The 21,715-nt window shown below is 46.2% G+C and overlaps 1 protein-coding gene across 5 annotated transcripts in view; it reads left to right on the top strand.

Annotated features, from left to right (window-relative positions):
* Bcorl1 (BCL6 corepressor like 1) overlaps positions 1-21,715 on the top strand; it is a 74,544-nt gene that overhangs the window by 18,924 nt on the left and 33,905 nt on the right. For all 5 annotated transcript variants that reach the window (XM_048336845.1, XM_048336843.1, XM_048336842.1 and 2 more), the window contains 5 exons: positions 5,529-5,658; positions 8,641-8,731; positions 8,995-12,258; positions 18,556-18,721; positions 21,045-21,125. In XM_048336845.1, coding sequence (XP_048192802.1) covers positions 5,573-5,658; positions 8,641-8,731; positions 8,995-12,258; positions 18,556-18,721; positions 21,045-21,125 — 3,688 coding nt within the window. In that variant the 5' untranslated portion in view covers positions 5,529-5,572. The remainder of the gene's footprint in view (positions 1-5,528; positions 5,659-8,640; positions 8,732-8,994; positions 12,259-18,555; positions 18,722-21,044; positions 21,126-21,715) is intronic.

Genomic DNA, 21,715 nt, shown 5'->3' with positions numbered 1-21,715 from the left:
TCTAGTGAATGGAAGCTGGCATGAATGTGTGCATACTAGTAAAACTTACCTGTGTGTATGTGTATATATCAAAAAAGTATTTTCTTTCTGCTCATCTCCCCTGAGTAGTTTATAGTTGAGTGGTTACTAATTTGATTGGACATTACAAAATTTTAAAAAATAAACAAGGCTAGTGGGATGTCAGTGGCTTACTCCAGTAATACTAGCTACTTGGGAAGATGAGATCTGAGGACTGTGGTTTGAAGCTAGCCTGGGAGGCTTCTCCCAATTAGCTACCAAAATTCTGGAAGTAGAGCTGTGACTTAAGTTGTAGAGCACTATCCTTGAGCCCAAAAGCTCAGGGATAGTGTCTGTCTGGGCCCTGAGTTCAAGCCTCAGAACTGGAACACAAAACAATAGCAAGGCATACTGAAAAAGAATGTCTGGATTTAAGACCTGTGGGATCTATTTGGTTTTTTTTTTTTTTGGCCAGTCCTGGGCCTTGGACTCAGGGCCTGAGCACTGTCCCTGGCTTCTTCCCGCTCAAGGCTAGCACTCTGCCACTTGAGCCACAGCGCCGCTTCTGGCCGTTTTCTGTATATGTGGTGCTGGGGAATCGAACCTAGGGCCTCGGGTATCCGAGGCAGGCACTCTTGCCACTAGGCTATATCCCCAGCCCTGTGGGATCTATTTGGAATGATCTCCTCAGTCATTCTGGCTTGGGAAGCGTTGGTGAATGTGGATCATCCTAATTTCATCCCTTGCCACCAGGAACTTGTTCTCTCATTTGGCAGCAGTAGATGCTCCTTTGACTTTCTGACTAGACCCATTTTACCTTCTGCTATAAACGACTTAGCTCAGTGTTCTACCCGTGTTTCTGCTTCTCTCCTCACTTTGATTACAAAGACTATTGTTAATTAGAAAAAGTGGGCCTTGCCTGGGAATGTGGCTTAGTGGTAGAGTGCTTGCCTAGCATGCATGAAGCCCTGGGTTCCATTCCTCAGCACCACATACATAGGAAAAGCTGAAAGTGGCACTGTGGCTTAAGTCGTAGAGTGCTAGCCTTGAGCAAAGAAGCTCAGGAACAGTGCCCAGGGCCCTAAGTTCAAGCCCCAGGGCTGGCAAAAAATAAAAAAGAAAGAAGTGGGCCTCAAGATATATAGGGATGATGCTTTGACAAAACCATGATGTAAGTTTGAGAGGCAAAAATTTCAGTGAATACTCTTATCGTTAGGATGGGGCATTCGGTATCAGTTTTGTGTTGTAGGTAGTCATATAGTATGTGTCATGAACACATTTAGCTTTACCTTACTTTTCCTTCTGTGTTTTTGTTTGGCCTACAAACTATTTAGGATATATTTGGTATGTTGTTCTGTTTCCAAACTCTGGAATTTGCTCTCTGATTTCTGTTCTAGACTCAACAAACTTACTAATCAGCCCTAAACAGGAGAAAAAGAAAAAATGACAGGGAAAACCCCATGCTCATTGACATAACTAGTGTCCACATATATTTAAGTATCAACTAAAACTTGAAGTTTTTTGAAATTCATTTTACAGTGAGAATGGTACTTTTCATTGCCTGAGTCCTCTAATGCTTCCTAGAGAGAAAAGCTGAAAAAAGTAGGCTGAGCTGGTATTGGTTGATGTGAAGGATATTCCAAGATATTCTAAGAAATAGTCAAAACTTCATTAAGCAATATGCTCATTTGATTTTGCAGTAGGGTCTTGCTATGTAACCCAGGCTGGCCTTGAACTCAGTCTTGCCCTGTCTACCTTCCAGAGTTCTGGGATGACAGCAGATGTTATCACATCTGGCAAATGGCACCTTTGTTAAAAATCTCTAAAGTTATGCTAGCCCATGCAGTTGACTTTTTAGTGTTAAAAATGGTTTTCAGAAAAAAGTAAAAAGTCATGACTCTTGTACAGATATAAAGACAAACACGTGTTAAAGATTTTATTCTATTCATTAATCAACAAGGGAATCAGACCGATATTATAGCTATTTCCAAGAAAAAGTATAAAAGTACAAGTTTATATGGAGTAAAGGAATTGAATGGCTAATTCAGGCAAAACTTTTCCTATACTGAGGAGGAAGGTTAGTCCAAACTCTTGACAAGACAAGTTTTCATATCTGTTAGCTATCTGCAATTTACAGAGGTATAAAATAAGTCAGAGATGAAACACTGAGGTAGCATCCATGAAAGGTGTGCTATAAATAATGCAGTTTTTTTCTATAGTAAGCAAGCATTTGTGGAGGTTTTTTTGTTGTTGTTGATTTTGCTTATGATTTCTCAGGGTCATCACCTCAATTTGGATCCAGAATTCAGTACCATATAACATGCATTTACTACGTACTTGCTATGTGTAAGGTGTCTCAGAGAAACCAGAGACCGAAAAAAAAAAGATGTTATTTTTTCCTCAGGAAGCTGATTGTATGGTAGGGGAGACAGACATGCCACACTCCCAGTGAATCACATAACAGAGGAAAATCAGTTATAAGGCTAAAGGTAGGAATTAAATGTTCGAGGAGAACCAGAGATGGAGGGGTTAACTGATCAGGGACTGAGGCGGAGGGGATGACACAATGACATTTAAACCAGGCATTGAGGGATGACAGCAAGAGGAAAAGGGGTCAGAGGGGGTGGGAAAAGGCCACTTCAGAGTGCGGAAGCACCAGGGTCCTGAAACTAGATGGTCTGTTTGGAGAAGGATCAGCTAGGTTGGCAGGAAAAGGGCAAGAAACAGCAGAAGAGGAGACTGAAGAGAAGGTTTGAGGCCAGGTCCTAAGGGTCCTGAAGGATGTGCTAAGAATCTGGTTTAATTCTGATAGCTTTTGAAGAGAGAGGGGAGGGCATGTTCGAACCAGTGCTTTAGGAGATGAATTGATTGTAGAATCAAGAGAGAGGCGGAGGGAGTAGTTAAGAGGCCAGTGTAATATTCCTGGTGTGAGATGATGAGAGCCTGTATCAGGGCAGTGGCGAGAGGGGTAAAGAGAAGAGAAGAGGCTTTATCAAGACTTGACTCCTGATTGGATGTGGGTGGTGGAGAGGAGAGGAATTGAACACATTTCCAGGCTAGGGGACATTGCTATTAACTAAGACAGGAAACATGCTGTGTCTGGGCATGGCGTGTGGGGAGCACATTTACGGGAGTAGATAATGAGTCTGGTTTGAGACACGTTGGATTTGAGAGGCTCAGTGGACATCCAATTAACAGTGAGTTGATGGCAGCTGGGAATTCAGGTCTGGGCCTATGAAGAGAGGTCAAGACTAGAGATACAGATGTGGGAGTTGTCAACGCACCCAGGGGTGAATTGAAACAGTGGGAGCTCATAGATAAGAGAGAAGGGGCAGGCAGGGCTGACATCCATAGGCAAAGAGAGGCAGTGAGGAAGAGCCCGAAAGGCACTAAGGAAGAGGATGCAGATGGACAAAGATTAGAAGGAGAATGAAGGGAGAGGCAGCAGAAGGCAAAAGGGAAAGGAGGATAATGAGGAGAGACTGAAGAGGGCCTTGAGGCAAATGAAGAAAGAGACAAAGTCTGAGGATGGGAAGAGAAGTACAAAGGGGAAGTTGAAGAGGTAGCTGTACTTAGAGATGGGAGAAGAAAAGTGAGAGAGAAAGCTGGGAGAACAATAGGGGGAAGAAAAAGAGGAGGAGGAAGAAGAAACAGTAGGAGGAGTAGAGCAGCATAGGAGAGAATGGAGCTAAGGAGGGGGGGTGTGAGCATTGGCAAACAGGGAGGGGAAGAAGTGAGAGAAGGTAGCAGAGTAAAGGAGAGACACAGAGAGGTGAGGGCCAGTCATCAGTGAATACCCAAGATTCTAGGGTGGAAAAGAAGGGAAGCAGAGAAGCCCCATGGCACTGGGTCAGGAAAGCTAGGAGAGGGGAACATATGCAGAAAGGGGGCATCTTTGCTGTCCTCGCTTGATACCTTTCTTTTGGGGCCAGCCACCCTGGCCTCCTGGCTCTTCCTTGACCTTAGCAGGTAGCCCTTTGCCTGAGGACTTTTGCATATACTGTTTCCTCTCCACTAGAGAGCTTCATGACTTGCTTCTTTATCTTATTTGGGTTGCTGAAATATGTCCATCTCAGAAAAGAATATCCTGATCAGCCTGTTTCAAGTCATACAGCATACACATTGTCTGCCAGGCTTCTTAGCCTGTGTGGTATAGCGTGTAACATGCTATAACATAAGGTGATTTAATATCCTTATTGTGCATGTTAAGAATGTAAGCACCCTGCAGTCAGGGATTTTAGTCTATTTTGTTCACTGTTAAATGCCTAGTACCTAGGACAGTTCTGGCACTAGGTAGAAGCTCAGTAGATATTTGTTGAATGAACAAGTGAATTCTGTTAACAATGAGAACATTTGAAAAAAAAATTAAAGGATAAATAGAACAAATTTATGATGTGACCATACTTTGAGATATAGAGAATAGAAAATTCTCGTCACTGTAGGGTTCTATTCAGAGCTTTGATGAATAAGGATTTTAGCTCATAGTGTAAGTTTGGAGTATAAAGGCCTCAAGACAGGCTTGTTACTTAACTAGAAGAATTGATGGTGCAGTGGTTGCCAATGACAAGAGCTGGATAGTGATTGGTGAAGGGAGAGGGATGGCAGACTAGTAGGAAGGGACAAAGAAATATGTGGTTCTTTTTTTTTGGGGGGGGGGTCAGTCCTGGGGCTTGAACTCAGTGCTTGGGTGCTGTCCCTGAGCTTTCTACTCAAGGTAGTGCTCTTCCTTTTTGAGTCACAGCTCCACTTCTGGTTTCCTGATGGTTAATTAAAGATAAAAGTCTCATGGACTTTTCTACCCAAGCTGGCTTTGAACCACAGTCCTCAAAGCTCAGCCTCCTAAGTAGCAAGGATTATAGGCATGAGTCACCAACTCCCAGCTAATATGTGAGTCTTGATAGAGCTTTGTTTTTGTTTGCTTGTGGACAGAGTACAAGGAATATTGCACTCAATTCAGAGGCAGCTTTCTACTTTGTTAGATAGGTGCATTATGACCAACTTGGAGGCAGAAGAGATTATGTTTGAAGAGCTTGTGAAGAAAGCATGTGCTTCCTTTGGAGTGCTTAAATTGGCTGCATCACTCAGATCCTTCAGTACCAATGGATTACTGAGCAGATGTGAAAAAGACCCTTGGTATTGACAAATGCACTTGTTGTTTATATGAGTGCGGACCTCTAATTGTAGTTACTTAGGCTAAATATGTGCAGAAAAATAAGCTGTCCTGTCATTTGTCTACTGTAGATTGTTCCTCAACCACTCAAGCCTATATGTCTTTGAAGATCATTTTAGAATCATCAAGTGATTTACTGAGTCCTCATGTCCACCCTGAAACATACATTCCTGGAAAACCAATGGAATTGTTTTCCTTCCCTATTTGGACCTTTATTTTTCCATAGCAGGATGACTTGGGAGCATATACTATAATATTTCATTGCTATAAGTACCTTTTATTTACGTTTCTGTGTAAAAGCCTGGTAAAGAAGCTGTCTTGTGCTGAGTTTTGACTTTGGGGAATTCTTTTTTCCCCCCAGGGGGAGTGGCCACAGCAAGTCTTATCTGGTGGTGAGTGGCTGTCATGATCTCTACAGCACCGCTCTACAGCGGCGTGCACAACTGGACTAGTTCTGACCGGATTCGCATGTGTGGCATCAACGAGGAGAGGTGAGGAGGTTTGATAGAGTCTATTGCCAGGCCTCCAGTGAGTGGTACTTGCCCACAGGTGGGGAGCATGTAGTAGGGCCTGTGGACAAGATTCTTGGTTGTTTCTAATTCTCCTAAGATGGGCTGAGTCTAAGCTTAAGGGAGCTACCTGCTTTGCCATGCTACGCTGTTCCTGTTCAGGTGAAGGTGAGGAGGCCAGCACATGACCTTTGCAAGTTAATATTTGTTTGTTTATTAAGAATTTTCAAGCCAGGCACTAGTGGCTCACATCTATAATTCTAGCTACTCAAGAGGCTGAGTTCTGAGGACTGTGGTTCAACCAGCCTGGGAGAGAAAGTCCATGAGACTCTCATATTCAATTAATCACCAAGAACACCAGTGGTGGCACTGTGGCCAAGTCGTATACCACTAGTCTTGAGTAAAAACGCTCAGCAAGAACGTACAGGATGACGGCTGGGAATATGGCCTAGTGGTAGAGTGCTTGACTTGTGTACATGATACCCTGGGTTCGATTCCTCAGTACCACATAAACACAGAAAACTGGCAGTGGCGCTGTGGCTCAAGTGGTAGAGTGCTAGCCTTGAGCAAAAAGAAGCCAGGGACCATGCTCAGGCCCTGAGTCCAAGCCCCAGGACTGGTAAAAAAAAAAAAAAAGAATGCCCAGGACAAGTTCAAGCCCCAGAACAAGCACACTCTCTCCCTCTCTCTCTCTTTCCCTCTCTTAACAGGTGTCATTGTTCCATTTCATACATGCATATAAAGTGCTTTGACCATATGCACCCCTTCACCCTCTCTGTTGGCCCTCCTCACTCCTGCTAGTACCTTCCATTCCCCCCACATAAAATCTGCATTACTTTTCTGTGATTCATTTTTCATGTTGTGTTGGGGTTTTTTGTCAGTCTTGGGGCTAGAACTCAGGGCCTGGGTGCTGTCCTTGAGCTCATTTGTTTAAGGCTAGCTATCTACCACTTTGAGCCATAGTACTACTTCCAGTTTTCTGGTGGTTACTTGGAGATAAGAGTCTCACAGACAGTCCTGCCTGGGCTGCCTTTGAACCACGATTCTCAGCTCTCAGCCTCCTGAGTAGACAGCATTACAGGTGTGAGCCACCGGTACCTAGCTTATGATTCCTTTTTTTTTTCAGTGTTTTTTGTTTGTTTGTTTTGTTGTTTTTAGTTTGTTTTGTTTTTTTTTGCCAGTCCTGGACCTCAATGAACTCAGGGCCTGAGCACTGTCCCTGGCTTCTCAAGGCTGGCACTATGCCACTTGAGCCACAGCACCACTCTGGACTTTTCTATATATGTAATGCTGAGGATTTGAACCCACGGCTTTGTGTATACGAGGCGAGCACTCTTGCTACTATGCCATATTCCCAGTCCCTTTTTTCAGTGTATATTAGCTGTACAAAGGAGTTTCATCATTGTAATTTGTACATGCATACATTATAATTTAGCCAGATTGACCTCATCTGGTGCTCTTTTTCCTGGTTTTTCTTTACCATCTATTGTCCAGAAGCTTTTAGTGAGTTTCCTTATGCCATCTTCATACACAGACACCATGTGTTCATCCTCATTATTCTCTTTCCTTTTCTGTCCTCCCCTTCATTTCCCTAAACAGTCCCACAGCTAAATTCATGAACATAGTTTTAATACAAGCTTCAGAGTTGGTGATGCCTGCCTGATTTGTGTGTTTTCCATTTTCTGATTATAACAATATTTGAGTGACCCAGATAGGCCATTTCCTGATCATACCCCATACTATGGGCACCTAAAATGCTCTTCAAAGTTTATATTTGATTTTCATATATTGGCCAAATATCTGTGTGTGATATCTGTCCATTTTCAAAGAAGGCTCAGCTCTCCTGTGCTTGCAGGTATCTTCTGGTGGTTCAGTTGGTAATCTTGAAGAGAAAAAGAAATGAATGAGCCAGGCACTAGTGGCTCATGCCTGTCATCATATTTACTCAGCAGACTGATTTGAGTATCACAGTTTGAAGCCAGGCTGGGCAGAAAAGTGTTAAAAGCTTTAAAAGACTCTTATCTCCAATTATCCAGGAAAAAAGCTGGAAATGGAGGTATGACTCAAGTGGTAGAGCACAGTCTTAAGTAAAAACAAACAAGCAAACAAACAAAAAAACCAAGCAAGAGCGTGAGGCCCTGAAGTTAAGCCCCAGGAATGAATGCCTTTGTTTTATGTATTTTTGTGGTGCTCTGGAGAAACTCAGGGACTTGTGGATGCTCAACACATGTTCTACCATGAAGCTACCCCATCCCCATGCCTTTTTTTGGTGCCAGTTAGGAGGCTTGAACTCAGAGACTGGCCATTGTCGCTGAGATTTTTGTCCAAGGCTAGCATTCTACCATGTAAGCCATAGCTCCACCTCCAGCTTTTTGGTGGTTAATTGGAGATAAGTGTCTCTAAGGACTTTCCTGCCCTGGCTGGGCTGACTGAACCATCATCCTCAGATTTCTTTTCAGCCACCTGAGTAGCTAGGATTCTGGGTGTGAGCCACTGGCTCCCAGCCCATGTTGGTTTGCTTTTTTTTTTTTTTGTCAGTTGTGGGGCTTGAACCACAGGCCTGGGCAGTGTCCCTGAACTTTTTCTCTCAAGGCTAGTGCACTACCACTTTGAGCCACACAGCACTACTTTCGGTTTTCTGGTGATTACCTTGATGGGTAAGCTTTTGGGGGTGTCAGGGAGAGGGAGGAATTTGAAGGTTCTGGGGGAGTACTGTGCATTTTGGCAAGAACCCTAGGAAGCAGAATGAGCAGCCCAGAGATGACAGTCTAATTAGACCAGGGCACTTTTCAAGACTTTGCAGTGCCCCCGCCCTGCCGCCACCCAGTACATTGTGCTATCCCCCAAGCCACCCTGGGTAGTGACACAGGGAGGTTTTGTGGGAAACCAAGCAAGCAGATAGCCTTTTGGGAAAAAAGCAGTGTGAGCCTCATAATCCCTCTCTGGTTGTGTCTCCCATGCCAGACGAGCACCTCTTTCTGATGAGGAGTCCACGACAGGTGACTGCCAGCACTTTGGATCTCAGGAGTTTTGTGTTGGTGGCAGTTTTTCCAAGGTAAGGAGTTAGGAGTTGCCACATGCTGCCCTCCAAAGGTAGGACAGGGTTTCCTGTATGAGCAGGAGGACTGGAGGGGGAGTGGGTATTTCCCCTGAGTTACTGTTGGTGGGACAGAAATTGGCTGGCTTCCTTTTGCTTCTGCCAAGATCTAGTTGCTTGAGTCACAGAGAAAAGCAGCAGTTGTCTCTCAAGGCCTTCAGGATACTTGCCCCAGCCAAAAGGAGCTCAACCACAGCGGGCATACTATTCTGTCATTGCAGGTGGAGCTCACCGCAGTTGGAAGTGGCAGCAATGCCCGGGGGGCAGACTCAGATGGCAGTGCGACAGAAAAACTTGGGCACAAGTCTGAGGAGCAGCCTGATGATCTCCAGTCAAAAATGGACTATGCTGGGAATACCGCAGAGGCTGAGGGCCTCCTCGTGCCACTGAGCAGCCCAGGAGACGGGCTCAAGCTGCCCACTCCCGACAGCCCCGAGGCCTGCAACAGCAGGGCAGACTGCCCCTGGACTCCCCTCGGCACCCAAATGAGCAAGCAGATTGACTGCTCAGCAGCTGGGGTAAAGGCTTTGGACTCAAGGCACAGTGTTGGGGACAAGAATACTTTCATTTTGGCAACTTTGGGAACTGGAGTCCCCGTGGAAGGAAACCTGCCTCTGGTTACCACTAACTTTAGTTCGCTGCCAGCCCCGATTTGTCCCCCTGCTCCTGGTTCGGCCTCTGTACCCCCATCTGTTCCAGATCCATTCCAGGTTCCCCTCTCTGTCCCTGCCCCAGTACCCCATTCTGGGCTAGTTCCAGTCCAAGTTGCTACTTCGGTTTCCGCTCCCTCTCCTCCCCTAGCACCAGTCCCTGCTCTGGCTCAGGCCCCAGCACCACCCTCAGTACCCACTCTTATCTCGGACTCAAGCCCCCTGTCGGTGTCAGCCTCTGTGTTGGTGCCTGTGCCAGCATCTGCTCCCCCCTCGGTCGCAGTCCCCCTGTCAGCTCCTACTCCTACTCCTCTCTCAGTCCCCGTTTCAGCCCCTCCTTTGGCCTTGATCCAGGCTTCTGGGACTCCTTCAGCTCCCACTTTGGTCCTCGCTCCTGTGCCCACATCAGTTTTGGCTCCTATGCCAGCATCCACACCTCCAGCAGCCCCTGCCCCTCCGTCTGTGCCGATGCCCACTCCAACACCATCCTCTGGCCCGCCTTCTACCCCTACCCTCATTCCCGCCTTTGCTCCCGCGCCGGTGCCTGCACCCACCCCAGCCCCAATCTTTACGCCAGCCCCCACGCCCATGCCGGCTGCAACACCAACTGCCATTCCCACTTCGGCCCCCATCCCAGCTTCCTTCAGTTTGAGTCGAGTGTGTTTTCCTACAGCTCAGGCACCAGCTATGCAAAAAGTCCCCCTGTCTTTTCAGCCAGGGACAGTGCTAACCCCAAACCAGCCACTGGTCTATATCCCACCTCCAAGCTGTGGGCAGCCACTCAGTGTGGCCACACTGCCAACCACCCTGGGAGTGTCCTCCACTCTGACACTCCCTGTCCTGCCATCCTACCTGCAGGACAGGTGTCTCCCGGGCGTGCTGGCTTCACCGGAGCTCCGGTCTTACCCATATGCATTTTCTGTGGCCCGTCCTCTGACTTCAGATTCGAAGCTAGTCTCTCTGGAAGTGAACAGACTCCCATGCACTTCCCCATCCAGTAGCTCTACCACCCAGCCCGCACCTGATGGGGTCCCCGGGCCTTTGGCGGATACCTCTCTTACCACTGCTTCTGCCAAGGTGCTTCCAACTGCACAGCCTTTGTTGCCAGCCCCCAGTGGGAGCTCAGTCCCACCCCACCCCACCAAGATGCCAGGTGGTGCTGAGCAGCAAACAGAAGGGAGTTCCATTACCTTCTCTCCCCTCAAGTCACCTCCACAGCTAGAACGGGAGATGGCCTCTCCACCAGAGTGCAGCGAGATGCCCCTTGACCTCTCCTCCAAGTCCAACCGCCAGAAGCTTCCCTTGCCGAACCAGCGCAAGACACCTCCCATGCCCGTGTTGACCCCTGTACACACCAGCAGCAAGGCCCTCCTCTCCACAGTCCTGTCTAGGTCTCAGCGCACAACTCAGGCTGCTGGCAGCAGCGTTACCTCCTGCCTGGGCTCTACTTCCTCACCCTTTGTGATCTTTCCTGAGGTTGTGAGGAACGGGGACCCCAGCACCTGGGTGAAAAACTCCACTGCACTGATCAGCACCATTCCTGGCACATATGTGGGAGTGGCCAACCCAGTGCCTGCATCTCTGCTGCTGAACAAAGAGCCCAACCTGGGCCTCCCTCGAGACCCCCGCCATCTCCCCAAGCAAGAGCCCATCTCCATCATCGATCAAGGAGAGCCTAAGAGCACTGGCACCTCATGTGGCAAGAAGGGCAGCCAGACTGGTGCTGAAGGACAGCCAAGCACAGCAAAGACCCGTTATACCCCAACCCGTATTGCCCCTGGGCTGCCAGGGTGCCAAACCAAGGAACTTTCCTTGTGGAAACCTACAGGGCAGGCAAATATTTATCCACGGTGTTCAGTCAATGGGAAATCCACCAGCACCCAGGTCCTGCCTGTTGGCTGGTCACCCTACCACCAAGCATCTCTACTTTCCATTGGCATTTCCAGTGCTGGGCAGCTGACCCCCAGTCAGGGGATGCCCGTCAGACCAGAGTTTGCCGGTGTGCCATCCCTTGATTCCAGTGAAGCTGTGCATGGACTTCCTGAGGGGCAGCCACGGCCTGGGGGCCCCTTTTCTCCAGAGCAGGACACTGTCACAAAGAACAAAACTTGTCGGATTGCTGCCAAGCCTTATGAAGAACCAGTCAATCCTGTCCTCCTGACTCTCAGCCCCCAGACAGGGACCCTGGCTCTGTCTGTTCCACCTAGCAGTGGGGACATAAGAGTGAATCAGGAGCCTGAGGAATCAGACAGCCACCTCTGCTCTGAAAGTACTCTTAAGATGGAAAGCCCCCAGGCAGCCTGTGGCCTGAAGCTAGCAGGAGACACAAAGCCTAAGAACCAAGTGCTGGCTACCTATATGTCTCATGAGTTGGTCCTGGCCACTCCCCAGAACCTGCGCAAGATGTCTGAGCTGCCTTTGCTACCTCATGACAGCCACCCCAAGGAACTTATCTTGGACGTGGTTCCAAGCAGCAAGAGGGGCTCCAGCACAGAGCTTTCGCAGCTTGGAAGCCAGGTGGATCTGGGGCGGGTGAAAATGGAAAAGGTGGATGGTGATGTGGTCTTCAATTTAGCCAACTGTTTCCGGGCTGATGGCCTCCCAGTAGCTCCCCCAAGGGGTCAAGTGGAAGTGAGGGCAAAGACTGGGCAGCCTCGAGTCAAGCGGGAAAGTGTCGGGGTCTTTACTTGCAAGAACAAGTGGCAGCCAGATGAAGTGACAGAGTCTCTGCCCCCCAAGAAGATGAAGTGTGGCAAAGAGAAGGAAGCTGAGGAGCAGCAACTGCTGCCTCCACCTCAAGTGAAGCCCATAGTCCGGAGTTCTCTGGGATCCAAGGTGAGTTGCCAGTGCCCAGTCTGAGCCCAAGGGTAGAGGAGACCCTGCTTCCCACTGGTCTGTTTCCCACTGAAGATCTCATTTGCATGTGAGCTCCTCCTAAGCCCCACTGTGCTTGAGTAGCTATGTAAACAGCACTGATGAGGATTTTTCCTTTCGAACTTCTCTGTTTATGAATGATGTCTTCACCTGGAGGGCAGCAGGCTCGCGTCATGTAGGATATAGGGATGATCCTATCCTGGGAGCTAAGGAAGCCATTGTGCCAGATGAGGTTGCAAAGGCAAAGAAAGTATTGTAGAGGAAACTAAATTAGTAGCAGACTATTCCCTGAGTAAGCATTCTACCTTACCATTCAGCAAGATGACTGATCACTGGCGTTGAGAAGTTGAGATCCAGGGAGAGAAGGAGCCTTGCATTACGGGAGGATTCATCTTAGGATCTGTTTAGAGTACTGTGGGATCAGAGCCCACTGGGCTTCCAGGATCATCCACCAGAATCCTGGCACTTTCCTGTTTGAACAGGTGGCAGCACTGGGTTTTGGCACTTGAGCATGTGGCAGGTGATACAGATGGGCCTCCGGTCTCAGTTCATCATAGATAGGTTATGGATAGGGGCAGAGTGTGAAGGAAGAAGGTGGGCCAAGCTGGATGCTGATAGTTCATGTCTGTAATCCTTGCTACTCAGAAAGCTCAGATCTGATTATCTCAGTTTGAAGCCAGCTGGGGCAAGAAAGTACCACCCGAAAAGGCAGAAGTGAAGCTGTGGCTCAAGTGGTAGAGCACTAGTCTTGAGCACAAAAGCTCGGGGACAGTGCCTAGGCCCTGAGTTCAAGCCCCAGGAGTGGCACAGAAGTACTTGACCTGCATGCACTCCTCTCCCTAAGGGGAACTAAAAATACTGGTAATCCATGAAGCGATGCAAGTTCTTTTTTGTTGTTTTGTCTGAGACTGGGACTCAAACTCAGCTTCTAATGCGTTTGCTCATTGGCTGGCACTCAACCACCTGTGCTGTGCCTCCAACCTGAAGGGAATTCTTTTTTTTTTTTTTTTGGCCAGTCCTGGAGCTTGGACTCAGGGCCTGAGCACTGTCCCTGGCTTCTTTTTGCTCAAGGCTAGCACTCTGCTACTTGAGCCACAGTGCCACTACTGGCCATTTTCTGTATATGTGGTGCTGGGGAATTGAACCTAGGGCCTCATGTATACGAGGCAAGCACTCTTGCCACTAGGCCATATCGCAGCCCCAGGGAATTCTTGAAATAATGGAGGGATAGGGCTTGTTCAAAACTTGGAACAACTGGAAGTTCTGTTAACAAATTTTCAGAGTTGATACACTCTAAGGAACAAATTTCTAGTCAGAGTGCCATGCATTTATGCACAAGCTCTTACTCAATTTCTGGCCCTGCACCATTTTGAGAAGCTCCTCAGAGTCATGGATCTAGTCCCCAGAAACATGACCTCAGAATTTTGCCAATTTCAGGATATTCATAGACCCATTCCCTCCCCATTGCTCACCTGTATACTTCCGGTTACGAATCCTAGGGATCCAGCATTCTGGATCATGAGTCTGAGACCAGCCTAAGCTGTATATATAGCAAGACCCTGTTTCATAAACAGGCTAGGGGCATAGCTCAGTGGTAGAGAGCTTGCCTGCCATATGCATGGCCCTGAGTTACATCACCAGCATCCCCCAAAGAAAGGATTTTTTAAAAATGCAGGGAAGCATATGGATGGGTTTTACTTAATGACTTCATATCCACCCCCTGCATGTGAGAGACATACATAATAGGAACATTGATCATGACACAGTAGAATGTATGACATTTGGCCAGCTTAACTGCCAAGTAATCATAGTAGTAATCCCTGTCATTAGCGTCGTTACCATTGAATTCTTACTAAATACCAAGTGCTCTCTACATATATTATCTAATTTAATCTTTATAATAATCCTGTGAGAGAAATACTGCACCCAATTTAGAGGTGAAGAGAATAGGCTTAGAGAAACTATTATCCAAAGTTACGTAGCTACAAAATGGCAGAGCTCAAACTCCCAACTCTGGTCTCTTTGGCTTCAAAGAGCTCTGCCACACTCAGCTTCAGCTGTGCCATCCTCTCTTCGACTTTCCTTATCTGAACCACCTTACTGAATGATTACTGAGTACTTACCTATGCCAGTCCCTCCCAGGCAATGGCACTACTTATTTAAGAGAGTGCCAGGGGACTGGTGATGAATGTGCCCCCTTACAGCCTGTAACAGGGCTTCAGTCTGAGTTTCAATCCCACTTTTTCCCAGCTGTGTGTCAGCGATTAAGCTTCTTAATCTCTTTGACCCTTAGTAGTTTCATCTGCTCAATGAAATGATGACAATTTACTCATAGGATTGCTGTGAAGATGAAATGAGATAATGGCATGAAATGTCCACAATAGACAAACCCACAAAGACAAAGTAGATTATTGGTTTCCTAGGGCTTGGGAGAGTAGGGAATTGGAAAAGGGGTAGCTGATTAATGCCTATGAAGTGTTTATTGAGGCTAATGAGAAAGTTCCAGAAGTAAGTAAATGGTAGTGATAGTTATACAACTCTGTGACTATACTGAAACAATTGAAATGTATACTTGAATAACTAACTGCATTGTGACGCTATTATTAGAAGACTGAATGAGATGATATGTAAATGATTAAAACTCCTTGCACGTAGCAAATGCTTAGTGTCAGTGTTATTGTTAGAGTTGCAAACAAAGTAGATGTGGTCCTTGCCCTTCCGGAGCTTATATCTTTTTGATGACTCAATGGTAGGCAGGCAGAACTCCTTCAGTATAAGATGAGACCAGTTCAGTGGGCTTACTTACAAATACAGAGGGCAGAGAATAAAGTTACAGGATGGGAGTACAGGCACCAGCACTGACTACTTGTGACCATTAAGTAAATCTGTATTTGGGGGGAATCAAATAACTTACATGGTTTGTTTTTGGGGGGCCGAGACAGGGACTCAAACTCAGTATCTGACATTTTCTCTCATTGGCTGGCACTCTGCTACCTGACCCATTCCTCCAACCCCAGATCTTTTTTTTTTTTAAGTTTTTATTATAAAACTGATGTACAGAGAGGTTACAGTTTCATACATTAGGCATTGGATACATTTCTTGTACTGTTTGTTACCTTGTCCCTCATACCCCCCCTCCCCGCCCAGATCTTTTTTGTGAGGTTCCTGAGAAAGAAACTGATGATAAGCAAAATATGCCTAGGGTTAATTCAAAACCATCTCTTCTGGGGAATGGCCAAGAAAAATTGCCTATTACCTGTATCACCTGTCCAAGGCCCTCCAGAGTCTTACAGGGCTCTCTGGACCACGAGAGACTTGTGCTTCATTTGATGCTGGATGTATGCTACTGTCTTCTCGTTCTCTGGAAAATACTTTAAAATCCTGGTTACCAGAGCATTCAACGTTCACCATATCTCTGCCTCCCAACTTTTTGTATAACTTGTGGTGAACAATATATTTTTACTTTCACTGCTTCCCTTGCAGAAAATAAAGACAGAAATCTCTTCTAGATGTTCTGTTGTACTTGTTTTTGTCTATCTCAGGAAATAAAAGTTAATGATCTGTACTTGAAAGAAGAGCCGGCTAAAAATTATATTCAGGAATAAATAAGACATGTTCATATTTATGTGCATTTAACTTTATTCCCCTTGATTTAAAATAGTTTTACTCCATACCAGAAAGTCCGATTTTAAGCAACTGTTTTTGTCTTCCTCTTGTTTTTTCTTTTGCTGTTGTTATCATGGAGCTTGGACTTGGGGCGTAGGCACTGTCTCTGAGCTCTTTTAGTGTTTGAGTACTCTGAGCCACAGCTCCACTTCTGGATTTTTGGTGGTTAATTGGAGATAAGAGTTCCATGGACTTTTCTACCTGGACTGGCTTTGAATTGTGATCCTCAGATCTCAGCCTCCAGAATAGCTAGGATTATAGGCATGAGCCACTGGCACCTGACTTCAATTCTTTGTTTTCTTACCATTTGGTTAATAGGGACGGGCACCAAGCAAAGGGAAAAAACTGAAATTGAATTTGAGCTTAGTCCTCTGCTGAGTGAGAAAGAGGATACCATGGGATGAGGCAGTACAATCTGATCAGTCATGGAGACCACCCCAGTAAAATCCCCCTAACAGTATTCTGTCAGTAATGTATCTACCATCCTCTTAGCTGGACCTTGGCCACATTAACCTTCTAGAGTGGGGTGAGCAGTGCAACTTAAATTGTGGCAACCTGGGAGCAGAGAAAGAATGTCCCTAGTATAAGGCTCCCTCTTCTTTCCCCCTTTTCTGCACCTGGTCTTCCAGCCATTGGATGGTGCTACTCACACCAGGGTGAGTCTTCATCTTTTATTTAATGCTTTCTGGAAGCACCTTCATACACAAACCCAGAGACATGCTTTACTAATCTCCTAGGTGCTTCTTAATGCAATGAAGATGAACCATCATATAACTAAGTTCATACAACTTTAAGTACATTAACTCTTCCTTTCCTCCTAAGACCTGCTTTCACTGTTTAAACATTTTGCTTGGCCAGGTGCTGGTGGCTCACGCCTGTGATACTAGCTCCACAGGAAGCTGCAGTTCAAAGACAGCCTAGACAGGAAAGTCTCTGAGACTCATTTCCAATGAACTACTAGTAAACCAGAAGTGGAGATGAGGCTGAAAATGGTAGAGCACTAGCCTTGATCAAAAGACCTCAGGGACAGGGCTCAGGCCCTGAGTTCAAGCCCCACAGCCAGAAGGAAGAAAAAACAAAAACCTTTTGCTTCTTCCACACTCCCTTGATACTGTCTCAAAGTCTCAATGTCCTCATCATCTATCTGTTCACTGAGGATAGTACTAGCTTCTTAGGATTGACTAAATTGACTAATAGAGATAAAAGTAATTTGAAAAGTTGAAAGTGCTGCAGAATATAGAGTAGCCTTATTAGCCATGCCTTTCTTTTTTTTTTTTGCCAGTCCTGGGGCTTGAACTCAGGGCCTGAGCACTGTCTCTGTCTTCCTTTTGCTCAAGGCTAGCACTCTACCACTTGAGCCACGGCACCACTTCCAGCTTTTTCTGTTTATGTGGTGCTGAGGCATCAAACCCAGGGCTTCATGCATGCAAGGCAAGCACTCTACCACTAAGCCACATTCCCAGCCTGGACCTTCTACTTTTGTTTCATAATTGTATAGCGATGGGAACTTTTCTGTGTGGTTTTCTTTCTGCCTTAGCTGGATCTGTTTTCTGGTATTTATTTACAACTGAAAATAGGCGATTTTTCTTGCACTTGGCTTATACTCTGAATTATTTTTTCAGGTATTAGTGTTGATACCATTCAGAGTTAAGTTATTTGAACAATGAAGTCACCTAACTTAAAGAAGAGGTTTTTACTTTAGTGTTTGTCTCCCTGTTGATATTCAGGTATAGAGAATATGGGCCCATCCTGGCTTTTACCATTCATTCATTCATTTGCTTATTTATTATGCCAGTCCCAGGGCTTGAAATCAGGGCCTGAGCAATGTACCTGAGATCCTTTATTCAAGGGTAGCACTCTACCACTTGAGCCCCAGCTCCACCTCTGGCTTTTTGGTGGTTGGTTAGAGATCAGAGTTTCATGGACTTTCTTGCAGCAGCTGGCTTCAAATTGTGATCTTCAGATTTTAGACTTTTGAGTAGCTAGGATTATAGGCATGAGCCACCCCTGTCGAGGAGGTTTGCTCCTTTTCAAAAACTGTTATTATTAAGGTGTTATATAGGAGGACTACCATTTCAAAAGTCAGATAATGAGTTCATTTCTTGTTTTGGACAATATCATCCCTTTTGTTTTCCCACCATTTTCTCCTTCCATCCCTGCCCACAAGTTACATAGATCATTTCCCACATAGTTTGTTGTACCGTTTATTTAAAATTATTTTAGTAGCCTTAAGTAGATGTACAAAGGAGTTGCCATTCAACAAAGCAGTTTATGAATGCAGTGCATCATCTTGATCGATGTCACCCCTTTCAACATTCTCCTTTCAAAGGGATTTTAGGTGTGTGTTCAGTGACTTCTAAATGCAGATTCTCTAAGAACACTTTAAAATGATGGGTGTAGTTGCTTGTGGGGACCAGCAAAGGCTATGGACTCAGTTCAGTACAGCCTCTATAGCCCACCGGGGCCCCTGTTTGCCTGACTCCTACTCTGGGCAACTCATGCCCATGTGTTAGAAACAGGCATGTGGTTGGACCAGTGGCTAGCTTTCTTAAGAAGCAAAAGTGACCTTAAACTCTCTCTACCTCTTCACAGTGCCGGAAGCTGCCAAGTGATCCCCAGGAACCTACCAAGAAAAGTCCCAGGGGGGCTCCCGATTCAGGAAAAGAGCACAATGGAGTCAGGGGAAAGCACAAGCACCGGAAGCCAACAAACTCAGAGTCACAGTCTCCAGGAAAACGCACTGACGGCCATGAAGAAGGTAGGCCTCCCTCCACAGGCCCCAGCCATCTATGCTGAGCTCCAGAGGAATATTTGTGGCATTTTTGTTGGAGAAAAAGAAACTCTGAGATTGACTGAAAAGTGAACCTTCTTCACTGTTGAAAGAGAGATAGAACTGACAAAAAGTCAAAAAGCAAGGGAGGAAGGAGCAGGGGCATATTCTGCCTCACTATAATATTGCACACTGTGAAGACCCAAGAAGGTGGTTTGAGGACAGACAAGTGGCATTCCTACGACAGAGTAGCCATCTTATTTCCTGGAAGTGGATCTAGGCTTAACGAAGCAAGCATATGAGGATTTAGATTTAAAAAAAAAAAAAAGCAGCGCTCATTAGCTAGGTGCTGAAGACTCATGCCTGCAATCCTAGCTATTTCGAGCTATTCCGGAGGATTGCAGTTTGAAGCCAACCAGGGCAGGGAAGTCCGTGAGACCCTTATCTCCAATTAACCACCAGAAAAAGCCAGAAGCAGGGCTGTGGCTCAAATGGTAGAGAGGTATTCTTGAGCACGAAAGCTCAGGGACAGCACCCAGTCCCTACATTCAGGCCGCTAGCTCAGCATGCACATGCGCATGCGCTTGCACTTGACCACGCTTGCGCACTCGCTCCTCCACGTGGATCGCATATGTTACCGTTTTCTCTACATCTGGCTATATTAGAAACCTTCCATTTTGAAAAGGTAGGGAAAAAATGACTAGCTAGCTAGTTAGCTAGAAGGATTTAAAGACATCCCAAACCCTTATTATGATTTAGGGACACGGCATATATTTTGGGTAAGTGCTTGACTTGTGTGCTGTCTACCGATGGGCCTTTAGAGACCTCATCAGGGAAAGAATCGCAGACATTCCTGACTGCAGTAGTCTATGTTCATGGGCTCGCCCATCTGACAGGACCTGCTACGTCTAGTCTGCTTCTTCTTTTTTTATTGTCCATCTGTTTTTGCTTTTTTTTTAATTGTCAGATTGTTCTTCGTGGGGCTTGAGCTCAAAGCCTGGGCGCTGTTCCTGAGCTCTTTTGCTCAAGGCTAGTGCTCCACCACTTTGAGCCACCGCACCACTTCCCGTTTCCTTGGGGTTCACTAGAGATGAGGCTATCGGGGACTTTTCTGCTGGGACTCACTTCAAACTGCGGGCTGGAGATCTCAGCCTCCTGAGTAGCAAGGATTACAGGCACGAGAGTCTGGCACACAGCAAGAGTACCTTTCTTTTTCTTTTTGCAAGTCCTGGGGTTTGAACTCAGGGCCTGAGCACTGTCCCTGGCTTCTTTTTGCTCAAGGCCAGCACTCCACCAATTGAGCCACAGCGCCACTTCCAGCTTTGTCTGTTTATGTGTTGCTGAGGAATCGAACCCAGGGTTTCGTGCATGCTAGGCAAGCACTGTACCTCTAAGCCACATTCCCAGCCAAAGAGTACATTTCTTTTTGCACAATGTTACCCCTTCCCTAGTTCTCCTCCAGTTTTTTCCTCCCATCCCCACTGACAAGTTCTATAGTTAATTATCAACATAGTATCTAGTGAGTACCACTACTAATCAATTGTTTTTTTTGCCAGTCCTGGGCCTTGGACTCAGGGCCTGAGCACTGTCCCTGGCTTCCTTTTGCTCAAGGCTAGCACTCTGCCACTTGAGCCACAGCGCCACTTCTGGCCATTTTCTGTATATGTGGTGCTGGGGAATCGAACCTAGGGCTTCATGTATACGAGGCGAGCACTCTTGCCACTAGGCCATATTCCCAGCCCACTAATCAATTTTTAAAAAGCAATTTTTCTCCAGGTTCCAGTGGCTTCAATTAACCACTAAAAAAGGCCAGAGGTAGAGCTGTGGACCAAGAAGTAGAGTGCTATCCTTGAGCAGAAAAGCTCAAGAATATCTTCCAGGCCTATGTTCAAGCCCCAGGACCAAAACAAAAAAAAGTGAAAAGCAGATTTTCCTCTGTCCACAGCTCCCTGCATCTGGCTTCCTGCTTCACTAAGATTCGCTGACGTTACCTTTATCTGGGCAACACCGTGCAGGCAGCCAGGCCTTCTACTATCTGGCATCCTGTCAATTGATTCTATGTAGTACCTTTTTGTGGCAGCAAAAATGACCCAACTCCCAGTTTTTAAAATCCATCAGGAAAATGTTCATTCTCCAAAAAGAAGTAGGCATGTACTAATAGCATAACGAGTCAATTGGGCTAAACCAGGGTGCCCATGAGGTCACAAACTCTCGAGATTTTCCCGATTGTACCTCTCAGGTAGGCTTTCTGGTTTGTAGATTCCAATTGTAATATTTCTCCTTTCTGCCCCTATACCACTCCTTGGGAAAGGTTCCTTTGAAAAGAAAGCAAAGAGCAGTTTCCGTGACTTCATCCCTGTGGTTCTGAGCACGCGGACACGCAGTCAATCTGGTGAGTGACACTAAGGCAATGGCCTGTCTTGGCAGCTCCTATGAAAAGAGAGATTGAAATCTGGTTGAATAATTTTATCATTGGACCAGGAGGAAATTTGGGAATTTGTTTCACTGTGTCAAGATGCTGGGCTTCTTGCAGAGAGAGGCAAGAGAACCTCAGGTGGGGGCAGAGGGCATTGCCCACAATTTTAGGATTATTTGCTTAGATTTTCAAAGAAGAAATTTAACTTCTCTTTTTGGGAGGTGAAAAGAAAAAAAGCCTTTGCCAGTTAAGGAAATTGGTTACATACCAGGCTTTATTTTTTTTTTTTATTTTTTTATTTTTGGCCAGTCCTGGGGCTTGGACTCAGGGCCTGAGCACTGTCCCTGGCTTCTTTTTGCGCAAGGCTAGTACTCTGCCACTTGAGCCACAGCGCCACTTCTGGCCATTTTCTGCATATGTGGTGCTGGGGAATTGAACCCAGGGCCTCATGTATATGAGACAAGCACTCTTGCCACTAGGCCATATCCCCGGCCCCATGCCAGGCTTTATTAAGACTCATCTTTGGTTTGTTTTTTGCCAGTCCTGGGGCTTGAACTCAGGGCTTG

This window comes from Perognathus longimembris, chromosome 28, assembly GCF_023159225.1.
Source record: "Perognathus longimembris pacificus isolate PPM17 chromosome 28, ASM2315922v1, whole genome shotgun sequence".
NCBI classification, from domain to species: Eukaryota; Metazoa; Chordata; class Mammalia; order Rodentia; family Heteromyidae; genus Perognathus; species Perognathus longimembris.
This window is presented reverse-complemented; position numbering and strand designations above follow the sequence as displayed.